Below are 13,475 nucleotides of genomic sequence, written 5' to 3'. Positions count from 1 at the left end.
ACAGAGGGTATGCATTCTGATTGACTGATTTTGCATCCTCTGTGTCAATCTTATGTACAAATCCTCATTTCAGCAGTAATTCTGATGAAAGATCTGTTCAGAAGATCTTCTCATACTTCTTCAGAAGCTTCTTCATATGCTTGTCCTTCTGTATATTCTTTATCTTAGTTTTCTCTGCTTCCGGGTTCTGTATGACATACAGAATACTTTTGAATAAGATCTTATAAATTGTTCTCTTTACTTGTTAATGTGTAAGCAGATTTAACCCTTCTATATCAGAGATGTGAAATGTTCTTCTCATATCAGTTGATAGAATTGTATGAATCATTTTCTTTCTATTGATCAACTGCATATGACATGTACATCATTGAATCTGTGAATTGAATCTTTGAAATCAATTGAGTTTGAGAATAAGATTGTATTTCACATTCTGCAGCTCTCATGCTCAAATATAGTAAGATTATTCTCTGAAGTGCAAGAGAACTCTTACTTTTACAGATGATATCAGATATCAGTTATCAGATAATCTTATATATCAGAGATTCTTCACTCAGCAGACTTCTTTCAATCTTCAGATTATATAATTATTAATATATTGTGTAGAAGCTTCTATATTTACTAACACTTTTACAGTTATCTCTCAATTCTTATTCAAGTGCTCTCTATACATTAACATTTCAGGTCTCAAGGTATTGAGATGAGTGTTCACTTCATCCTCACTCACACCTCAGTCAGAAGCCTGCTTTCTCTTAGTATTTACAGAATTCAGAGAATCATCTAATGCAGACATCTCTTTCACTTTGAAGACTTTTCATAGAATATCAGCAAGTGTCTCTGAGCTCACTGATTCTGCTAGTTTTTTAACTCTCTTACTTCTCTTGACTGTGCATACTGAGTGTAATCTTTTACATCATGATTTTAACATCTACAGTTGAAGCAAGCTCAATGCTCACAGTATTAAGATTTTCACTCAGAGAATTTCTTTTTTAAGAAATTTAATGCTTTAGTGATGACATTCAGATCTAGATTCATTGCATTCAGATATATAACTTGTGTTATAGAAGTCTGATTATCTGTTCTCTGCTGAGACATACTTGATTACAGTATTTTCTGTTACAATTGACTCACTTGTTTCTATATAATGAGAATGTTATATACTTCTTTCACTGTGTCTGATTATAAGATTAAGCATTTTCATTCTGCTCTTAACTTAGATGTAAGATCATGAATAAAGATCTGTAAACAGAAAGATGTTGAAAGCTCTTCATTCAATGTAAGATAGTGTAAGCTGAAGTGTATGAAGTATAATATAAGATCACTCACTTGTCTACACTCAGTGAAGTGTTTGTAATACTTGTCTTATATATTCACTTTCTCAAAGTTATGTAAGATTCATTTGAAAAACTCATTTCATATTTATAGAAATAAATATTACTCTGAGTCTATGAGATTCATCTTTTTATCAGTTATTCATAATGACTTCACTTTTTCATGTAGAAATGTGATAGATCTTAAGACTTGTTAAAATTCTGTTAACTATCTGTCTGTGAGTTTGTATTCAATTTAATAATATAATTACATCTGACTTAGTCAGCTGATTGCAGCATCATTTTTTCAGTCATCATTGAAGCTTAATAGCTTCAGCAGATCTTCTGACTTGATATATTTCATGCTCAGATTCTCATTCTGTGCAGCAGTCTCTGATGATATGTACACTTCTGAAGAGATTATGAATAATTGTGATGAGATCTTCAGATTCAGTGTAGTTATCTGTCTGTGTAAACATTTGATCTTCTACTGTAGATCTAAGATCTGGTTTTCTCTATTCTTATTGATGATGATAATTGCATCAGTGAAGCTCTTTATAGTGAATACTTAATCTGCAGTGAATATCAATTGTTGTTTGACTTCTGTCTCAGCCTGTCACTGTGTACACAAGGCCTTGATCTCATTTAGAATTCTTGTATATGTATGAAGCTTTGATTCCAGTTCAGCAGTTTCAGTCACTTTTCTTACTACTTCAAGTAAATCCTCTGAGAGGTTCTATATATCTTTCAGTTCAGATAGCAGAGAAGAATGTTGTTTATATTGACTAGAAAAGATATTCATTTCAGTGATTTCTCATTGATTGTACAATGTCTATTGTTATTACTATATTGTTATATTGCTATATTACTGTATCATTATATTGCTATATTGTTATATCACTATATCACTCTGTTATCATTGTATGACTTCAGTGATGATCATCTCTTTCTTTTATCTCTTTGAGTGAAGAGTGATCTTCTTTGAATCTGGTTCACTGCTCTCATTTCTTTTCTCACATCTCATCTGTTCATATACATGGCATTCACCTGAGCATGGAGTTTTCTCTCAACAAGTGAAGCAACAGTATCAATTGAATGCTCTTTCACTCACTGTTCTTTGTACACTATCTTTTGAGGCATTCTAGGACCACACTGACATGATAACTATGAATTGCTTTGTAGATGGAATTATCATGTCCTGGAGAAGCCTGCGCTTCTCACTGGTTTTTAGACATGCTATCAGATGTGATTCAAAGGTTGCTTAAGCCAGCGTATGATTACAGGCGTACGCCGGCTTCTTATATATTGAATCTCGTACGTGAAATTAATTAGTGGCCGCTAGGGCCCCCTTTACATTCGTACGCTAGTAGTTCGGAAGCGGCCGCGTTATTATCCGACGGTCGTACGTTCTTCCGAACCACAGTGATAAGTTGAAGAAGAAGAGAAAAGAGAGAAGAAAAAAATAAGAATAACTTATCTTTATAATATAAAAATAGAGAATCACTGTAATCATTCTCTCTAGTAATAAAGATCTGTTTTCTGCATATATCTCTGATATAGATTATATAATAACTATATACAAAGAATATCAACACTGTATATATTAAATGAAGATGATATTACTATACAATACTGTAGCTGTTTCTATATATCTCTGAAAGCTGTTAATATTTTCTTTATCTCTTTATATTTGATAAGTCAGTAATATATTTCAATGCACTTTCTCTTTTATCATTATTATTATCATCATCATTATTATCATCATCATCATTATTATTATCATTATTATTAACATTATCACTATCATTACTATTATTATTATTATCATATTATTTCTGACTGTCTCTTCTGCCTTCATCTCTCTTCAACACTTACTGAAATCAATTATATTATTTCTCTTTAAATATTCTGCAGTTCTGCAGACTATCAAGATGTGTGAGTACTATCACAGATTAAAGAGAGAGAAGAAGAAGATGTTTAAGTAAAAAGAGATAGATTGTAAGATATATTATAATGCCTTGAAGAGACTCTGTAAGAGAGCAGAATAATAATAATTTTAAGTAATACTTCTGATAGATTTAGACTGAACTAAGTATAGAAATAATGTGAATGATACTGTCTGTGAGAGATTGAAGAAGAAGATAGTGAAGAGTCTTATATAGTAGTGATAAGATTAGAAGAAGTTCTGAGAATAATTTAAGTTCAAGATAAAGAGAGAGAGAGAGAGAAGAAAAGTGTTACTATAAATAAACAGTGATAGAAGAAGATTGATAGAATATTGAAGTAAGAGACAAAGAAGTCAAAACTGATAAGTTTTTTACTTATTAAGAGATAATGATTTTTAATAATACTTCTATTCTCTAATTGATTAGCAGAAGCTGACAGAGAAGAAGAGAATTGAGACCTTGTTCAGATCTTGAATGTGCTTCATGATTTAGAATATTGAGAAGACAGCTCTGCTCTCTGAACATATTAATCTACTTACTACTGAGATGAAACCTGAGACAGCAGATCAGAAAATGCAGGATTTTGAGACATAGATTAATCTGACTGAGAGAGAGCAGTGAGAACTCTTCTCTGAGAAGACAGTGAAGAGAGATTTTGAGATGATTATTATCTCAGATGAAGAGAAGAAGAAGAAGAAGAAGAATGAGAAGTAAATTATAAAGAATAATAAGAAGAATAAGAAAGAGAAGAAGTAGATTTTTTTTATTTTATATTAGTTAGTTATAAGTTTAAGTTTTTAATTATTAATAATTAAAATTGATTTTAAGTTTTCAAAAATTATTGTACAAGTTGTAATCAAGTCAGAAATGATATATATATATATATATATTTAACTATCATGATTTACAAATCACTATAATGTATAAGTATCAACATTTTTTCAATATTAATATTCACAATATTAATATATTTTTAATAATATTATCTGATAATGTAATTTGATAACACTCTCTTTTACAATATTAATATATTTCAAGAAATATGACAGAGATTAATCAAGATTATTTATTTACTTTTATATATTAATGATATTCAATCTGAGTTAGTACTAAAATTATAACTAAGTTAAGAAATAAGATTATTTTCTCTTATATTAATTCTTCTTACACACATCAGTGATCAGTTATTGAAAATAAATTATTATCTTTCTTAAATTATTATCATATTTTCTGAATTCACTTCTTTCACTTCTTTTACTTCTATTGAAGATCTATAAACTCTTCAAGAAATCACTGTGAATCACAAAGTCTATATTGTTTATAATTTAACACAGAATACTCTCTTTTAATTATGATAAATGATCACTTCATTCTTCACATCTGATTTCAGGTCATGAAATTTATGAAAAACTCAACATAAACATTGAGATGAACTATAGAATAATTATTAATAGATTGTATTATAGATTACTGAAGAGTCATCTCTCTACTATAATCACTGTAACTTCATTCAGAAATATTCATTATAAACTGATCATAGCTCTGAAGAAATTTTCTGACATCTGAAGTCATCAGAATGCAGATAATAAAAGAAAAATAATCAGAAAATTACTACTGAGCTGATAAGTTACTCTATCAGATAATGATTTTTAATAATACTAACTTTCTAATTTAAAGAAAATTATGTGAAAATGATTATATATCAGTACTCTGATTTCATAACTCTTATCTGATAACTTCTGTGAATAATTACTTTGCATGTGTATATCTCTGAATCTTTCTCTTTAATTAATTGAAAACTCTGAATTCTGAACACTTCTTTAAATGCTTAATTCAAATCTTCATATTTCATATTGATTCTGTCTTTGATTTAATCTTGAGACACACTACAAAGTCAATATATAATATCTAGAATCAGAGTTGAAGAATCATTAAAGAGTGTCTCTCACAGTGAATACATGAACTAGTATAAACAATCTTGCATTTATAAGAGTTACATTTTATTACATTGATAAGAACTGAACTTATCAAGAGATATTAATTGAATTTAAATCATTGATCAGTAGTCATACTGAGGATTATATAATAGAGATATTAATAACTGTGATTAAAAATGACTATTGAGATATTAGTTTCAGTCTTCTTACAATTATAACTGATAATACTGCAAATAACTATACTATAATGAAGAGCTTGAAGCAAAAATTGACTTTGCATTTCTGAAATAATAAACAAGGTCATATTCTCTGCATTACTCATGTGATTCAACTTGTGATACAAACACTGATAAAGAATCTTAACATTGAGATGAAGAATAATGAGATGACTGATTCTTGAGATGAGAATGAGATGAAAGTGATTACTCAAGTAACTTTTACATTCACTTTGCAAAAGATAATGTTTTTTAATAATACTTTTTAATATTGCTTTTTAATAATGCTTTTTAATAACACTTTTTGATAACATTACTGTTAATTTTGAATAGATTGACTAATAATTTAAATATCACAGATTTGAAATATTGCTAATACAATTTGTATCTCCTCTAAATAACAACAACAATTTCATGATATTCAATAAATAAACAAATCAGTCATATCACTGAATATGATACAGAATGTTAGAATACAGTGAAGTTCAATATATAAGATAACTGTTCAGACTCTTTGATTGTATCAGATAATTGATTATTGAGTGTAATACTCTGATTGAAAAAAGATTCAGATATTGAAACTTTCTGATATGAAGTGAACTTAGTTGAAATATATAATTGATTTACTGTTTCAGTTTTATAAGATAATAAAGACAGTCTCAATCACTTGTATATCAATGCTGCAGTCAGTCTGATGAGTGTATAACAGTTTATTTACTTATCTTGAGAAGCAGTTAAATCACTTAAAAAGAAATTCAGTCTGAGATAATACTATAGCACAGGCTATTATTGCTGTAAGAGATAAACTGATATATTACTACAGCAAAACTGAACAATCTTTTACAGAGTACTATGCTGTAGCAGCTCTACTAGATTTCTCCTATTAAGTTAATATCTACACTTCTCAAGATTGAATAGAGAAGAAATAAGACTTGTATGTTAAATTAATCTGAGACTACTACAATGCTAACTATCAGAGATTTGAATAAGCAGATATTCAAGATGTGAAGACAGTGAAATACAATTCTCTAGTAAATAATGATCTTTGATAACACTTTATATTTCATAGAACTATAATACTAACTTTGAAACAGAACTTGCATACATTGATTGCAACTGAAAATCAGGCAAAACTACATGCTTGTAAAACTGAATTTGACTACTATCTTCAAGATGATCTGACAAATTTATACATCAAATTAATTCTAGAGTTATGAAAAATTATTGAGAGTATATATTCAACTATTGTACTGATAGTGTATAATATTCTAATAATTTCATTGACAGAAATGAGAATGAAGTGAAAGTTCAACTCAAGTTAAGATATTTATCACTATCATCAGAGACAATTATAAGAAGAAATAATCAAGAAACTCATGATTATAAAACATAGAATTATCAGACAGTTTAATACCTCTGATCACAGTATATCAGAGAAGTGTAGTTTTCATGAGAAAGTAGAGAATAAACTTGTACAAGAATATATTTAGTTGTTTCATGAGTATTACTAATAATCATTATCAAATTCTGATTATATAAGCAATCACTGAATGAACTGAATGAGACTGATTTTAATCTTCAGTCTCAGTTAGACTGACTGTGTGACCGTGTCTGAGACCAGGACCAGATTTTTTGATAGTCTCATTACCAATTTGACTGATCTCATTACACAGTTTTAACATTAGATAGTAGTCTCATACTGTTCCAGTGGGACTTACTGTCTACTCTTGTCACATTTTCCAAATGAGACCATGATTTCCACTTCTCAATTTAAATTATTTTTATTGCTTTAAATGACTTTAAATCTCATTTGAGTGTTACCAAAAAGCGTTACTTTTTAAAAAATTAAAAATAGTCTAAAAAAAACCTTAAAATGTCTAAAAATAGTAACTTTATGCCAAGAATGAGACTAAATGGGATCAAATAGGATCACTTTCTCATTTTTTTCAAGTCATGGTCCCATTTTAAAATCTGATATATAGTCACTTTGCATGCTTTTTTGATAGCCAGTCCCAGCGGGATTCACGCCAAGAAATGTATGAGACCAGATCAAATGGGACCAAACGTGAAATTCATGGTCCCGGCGGCCAGTCTAGTCTCAGTCTCATTCTGATTTTGAAAGAATGATCATCTTTCACAGTTTATTCTGAGAACTTACTTTCATTTCACTGTTCTTGAATTAAATCTGGTCATTTTTCATGCCATTTCTCTCAGAAATGATTCATTTTCAGATTTTTTTGAGGCTTGGTCCTGATGAGACTCACGCCAAGAAATGTATGAGATCAGACTAAATGAGACTAAATGTGAAATTCATGGTCCTGCCGGTCAGTCTATGCTTGACCAGTATACTCTTGATTTAAGTACACTTATAAGTTCAGAGCTTTCTAAGTAACTGAATTCCTTATGCATGTGAGTCATTAAGTTGTGTCTAAATAAATGTTTTAGATAGAGAGCTTTCATATATTTTAGATTATAATAAAGCATAATATTATTTTTCAATTTTCTCAGTTTAAAGTTCAGAAGCATCTCTTTTACTACTTTTATAAGATGCTTATTATCTGATATCTTGCTATTCTTTAAGTGAGAGATTATAATATTTACTCATTCTGATTTCTTACACTCTCTTAGTATATTTAATATGAACTTTTCTTATGTCTGATTTGTAGAACTCACACTTATAAAATCAGATCTGTGACTGATTATATCAGATATCACAGTATCTGATCTCTTTCAGTATTTAATATGAAGATCATATGCTTAAAACTCTGAGATTCAACATGCTAAGTATTTAAAAGATTTTATTATTAATTATAGATAGATAAGGCCCCGGTGGCCGAATGATTAATGCGGCCACCCGGTAGCGCCTTGGCGTGGGAAACCAAGGCGTGTGGGTTCGAAACCCGCAGGGGATACATTAAATCCGGAACTCAAGCACCTCAGGTTTCTAATAAATACAGAGGTGTACAAATCGCTTCAATAAATCGCTCTATGTTCCTGGGCTGGGAAGTTATTATCGCATGTATCTAATTGTCACTCCTTTGTATTTCCTATGTTCTTGTTATCTTGGCGTGGTCTCAACACCTGTATTTCCTCCTGTATAACCAACACTTGGCCTGTATTTAACATCACGCAAGGACTCATCATAAGCTCCGCTTGCATATGAGTATAATGGAAGAATAATAATAATAATAATAATAATAGATAGATAAGACTTTTATAATCTGTGATCACTGTTATTATATATCTGTTATTGATATATCTATCTCATAATATCAGTGTGTGCTTAATTGCTAGCAATTTCTTTTCATACACTGAGTAATTGAGCTCAGTGTCTGATAGTTTTCTATTATTATATATCACTGAGTGTAACTTGTTATTCTTACTCATCTATAAAAGAGTGTCTCTGATAGCTCATTCAGATGCATCTGTCTTAATATAGAAAGATTTATTATAATCTGATTGAATAAGTACTGAAGATATTATTATATGTTCTCTCAGTGTGAGAAAAGTCTCTTCATACACAGTATTTTAGATAATTGAATGAAACTTCTTCTTTCACAGATTTGCATCTATTTCTCTTAAGAGATCTAAGAGTGATGCAGATATTCATGTGAAATTCTTAATAAATCTGTGATAATATAAGATTAACTTAAGAAACTATTATATATAATGTATATTTCTTAACTGCAGTTAATTCACTATAATATTTAATTTCTCTGAGATAAGATGTATACAGTTATTACTTACTATATATTCTATGAACTTCAACTCTTCTATTTCAAACAGACACTTTGTTGATTTAATATAGAGCTTATACTCTGTCAGAGTTATAAGTACTTTATTGAGATACTTCAGATATTCATTATATAAGTTTGAAAAGACTAAAATATTATTAAGATATATAAGACATGAGATTTCATTCTATTTATAAAGAATTATATTTATTATTATTTAAAAGATGACAGGCACATTTATCAGACTGAATAATATTATCAGAAATTTAAACTTTTCTCATTATATATTAAATGTAGTTCATGAGACTGACAGTTTATCTATACAGATCTGTCAGTATTCTGTGTAAGAAATCCCGCTTCTCGCGGATTCTTTACCTCTATTTCTATCTCTCATGTAATCAATAGAGCTAGCGGCCCTTGACTACACACAACTATATAGACTGAAGTTCATGAATACTATTCATAACTTAGCTTGAATGCTATTATACATTTGATCTCTACATTTTATCTTTCTATCATGAATACTTCTAGTAGTTAACAGTACATATCATGTCAAGCTGCAAACATCTGAATAATCATCTGTGAGTACTTATTCTTACATTTCAAGCTCAGTCAGTCAGCAACTATCTATTATAACTGAAAGAACTAGAAACTTATATACTTCAATCTCTGTAAACTCTACTGCAGATACTCAGAAGTAGTCATCTGAATCATGAATAATCTCTGTGAAAGAAGTCTCAGAGAACTTATCAATTACTCACAGAATATCATTCTCTGCATCTGTGACAGAGAAACTCTCTGAACTCATGAACAAATCAATCTCAGTGAAGAACATTCTTGAGCATCTCTTACAGAATCAAGCTATTTTTCTATAAGAAATGCTTACTATCTGTAAACACTCTTGAACTGAGTCTCTAGACATAATCTTCAGAGACACTTATAAACTGAAAAGAAACTTTCTTAAGCTGTAATCACTTAAGATCACTTATCAAATCACAATCTATAAAAGCTTTTGTGAGTTTGCATTTGAAATTGACTTACAAGCCTGACTATGTAACATGAAAGATGAAGAAGCTGTCATCTATATAATGATAGATCTCTATTACACTGAAGTTAAAAACTGACTGAATTATCTAAAGAATGATTATAAGAGATCTCACTAATCTATTCTTAAGATCTATCTAGAGAATAAGTTGAAGAACTCTGTAAATCAGATAGAGAATATCTGAACTGTAATTATCAATATTAGAAAAAGAGATAAGAAATCTGATAAAGACTACTCACAGTACTTCATGAAATTATGATATGAATTAAGATCTGTGAAAACAGGGCTCTGAAACAAGATCTGAATGATGATATTTATAAAGAGACTGAATAAAGACATGCAGAATAAGCTCATTAAGTAAGACTCTAAGTTCTTAACTCTGAAGAAACTGATGACTCTCATTCACTGCTTGCAGATCACTGTAAGAGTCACAGACCTGTAGAGAGCAGATCACTGACTGATTTTACAAGAGTCAGAATAACAGAGAACAGATTTACTAGAAAAAGATAATAAGATATAGAGAGATTCATATCTAACTGCTGAGTAGAGAGAGAGAGCTTTATAAGCTTCTATAAACAGAGTATATAACAGAGAGATTAAGAAAAAGAGACTCTGCTTCATCTATTCTAAATCAGAATATCTCTGTGCAAACTGTCTGAATAAATTAAAATAGAAATTTGAGAAGTTATGAACAGAGTCAGTAACAGCCTTCTTAAGAGTCTTGAAGCTGATATCTGAATCTGTTACTTCTCTGATGAAAATGCTTACTTATGAGAAGAGATCACACTGCAGTATCACTGCTCTGCAAGTATGAGAAGTATTGATAAACTCAGAATCTCAGATCACTGTAATATCTCTAAAGCTTACAGAGTAAATGAGCTGAAAGATGAAGACTGAGAATCTGCTCTTGCAATAAGCAGGATATGAGAACTCAGATCTGAGAACTGAGAGACTTACAAGAGTTATCTTTGAATTATAAGATCTCTCTGAAATCTGAAGAAGATTTATAGAAACTGTGATTATTGCAGATATTACAGATATTATATACTTGAAACTTGCATGACTTCAAAGACATAATTCACACATAGCTGTCTATAAGTCAGGTTTATACTTTCAATCAGTGTTAACAGACTCACTTATGAAGATAGAATCAGTTGATACTGCAGAGTTAATTAGAGAGAACAAGCTCATCTATATAATAACTTTGTAAGTGTCTGAGAACCTTGCAGTCATGAAAACCAAGCTTCAGATATCAGAGAAATACTGAGATCTCACAGAGATGTTCAGCTCAGTAAAGGCAGCTGAGCTTTCTTCTCACTGTAAGAAGAATCTGATAATAGATTTGATAGAAGAGTAGAAATTCTTCTGAGAATTAATCTATAAGCTCTCTCATTATGAGACAGAGATCTTGTAGATCTATATGAAGAAGAATCTGAAGAATGACTTTATCTGATCTTCACAGGCCTTCATGAGAGTCTCTGTGATATTTGTGAAGAAGAAGAATGAAGATCTCAGATTATATATAGATTACTGTAATTTAAACTTCAAGATAATAAAGAGCTGCTATTCTCTGTCTCTGATTGAGAATGTAATTAACTGTCTCACAGAAGCTATTATATTCACACAACTGAATATAATTAATCAAAACTCACCGACTCATCAAACCGCTCCACCACGAACTCGCTCGATTTTTCGAATAAGAACCCGCCGATAGATCCATCGAAAAGCCCTCGATCATACGAGCATTTTGACCCCATCGCCGACCGCATACCCCGTGTGGTGGTGGAGTTATCCAGCCAAACGTGAACCGGACGTTGTTCGAAGCTCCTGTGTGGGATTATCCCCCGTTCTCCCCTACCACACCACAACCCCGGGCCAGAGTGCCATACAAATTGTAAGGTGAAGTGACCTAGCCATATGCACCAATCTTCTCGATTTTGGAAGACCCCCGACCTGTAGTTGTGGAGATATCCGAGGAGCGACCTCCGCGAAAACCCTGTCCATCTTTGATGTTCCAAAACACCAACGCCAAGTCTCACCCTCGTACCGCCCTTCCCAATCTGGCCCATCCCCGGCAGAAAAATACAAAAAGATACCTCGGCGATAATATCAAGCACATAATCAACGGACTCTTCTGAAGTGCAACCTCCACGGTCCGCCGCCAGTGTATCTAGACTTCAACACCAAGTCTCACCCCTGTACTACCCCTCTCAATCTGGCCCATCCCCAGCAGAACGATACAAAAAGATACCTCGGCAACAGTATTCAATACATAACCAGTGGACAACGAGTCAACAGCACATCAACAACTATAAAATCAGTATACCCCAAGGTCTGACTGAGCCTTTGATCCCTGCACAGTGAGATATATTAAATCTAGTTTTAATACCTCAATATTCAATAGATTCTGCAAGGGATTGAGAACAGCAACACTAGGTTTCTATTGAATTTGAGAATTAACTCTATATTGATATAATCATTGACAAAGTCTTCTATTTTGAGATATAAATAACCAGTTCCTCTACATCCCGCTGGCAATATTTATATTATCATATAGAAACAGACTTATATTCTCTATAATATCAAGACCCTGAAGAGGGAAAGTCTTGGTAGGGGGTATACAGTAGTGCATATCTTAGCAGTTTCTATCTCATTCTTCTGCAGCAGTTAATGCAAAAAAAAAAGATCTTAGAAATAGTTTTTTACTTCTCTTGAAAAAGTAAGGTGTTTTTCTCTGGGTTTTACACAATATTCTTACAAAGAATTAAAAACAGAGTTGTTTTCTGTCATAATTTCATATTCTTTTAAGTAAGAATTACTATTTCAGTGGCTGAAGAGCTTTCATTAATACTTAATTCTTTTTTACACTCTTTATTAACTGATTTGAGTTGCACACTTGTTGTGTGAGGAGAATTGGATGATTTAGAATAAAATTGAATAGTTTTAATCAATTTCTCTGCAAAAAATTGATTTATTTTTTGTCAGTTTTTCTCTCAAAAACTGTCATATCATCTGATTTATTATCAATTGATATCATACTTTTCCTCACTGTATTCCAAGAAAGAGATTGTAAAGATTTTATTGATTTATCTTAAAAATCAATTTTAGTTTATTAGATTCTCTTCAAAAATCTAACCTAGTTACTGAACTAGTGTGAAAAAAATCAGGTGTTTTATACACAAAAGTCTTTTATTCTTCTTTTGAAACAGTCTGACCAACTTTTCAATTGAAAACAGACTTAGAAATATCTCAATTGAAACAGTCTGACCAACTTTTCATTGAGTGAAAACA

The 13,475-nt window shown here is 30.9% G+C and overlaps 1 protein-coding gene across 1 annotated transcript; it reads right to left on the bottom strand.

The window, feature by feature from the left end:
• Positions 1-11,249: 11,249 nt before the first annotated feature.
• Positions 11,250-12,253, bottom strand: BDCG_17070 (uncharacterized protein; the record flags this gene model as incomplete). The annotated part of the gene is made up of 2 exons (XM_045426234.1): positions 11,250-11,276; positions 11,837-12,253. 2 exons carry the CDS (start codon positions 12,251-12,253, stop codon positions 11,250-11,252), a joined length of 444 nt encoding a protein of 147 aa, XP_045281145.1.
• Between the last annotated feature and the right edge of the window lie 1,222 nt (positions 12,254-13,475).

Source organism: Blastomyces dermatitidis (assembly GCF_000003525.1).
Source record: "Blastomyces dermatitidis ER-3 genomic scaffold supercont1.5, whole genome shotgun sequence".
Taxonomy (NCBI): Eukaryota; Fungi; Ascomycota; class Eurotiomycetes; order Onygenales; family Ajellomycetaceae; genus Blastomyces; species Blastomyces dermatitidis.
This window is presented reverse-complemented; position numbering and strand designations above follow the sequence as displayed.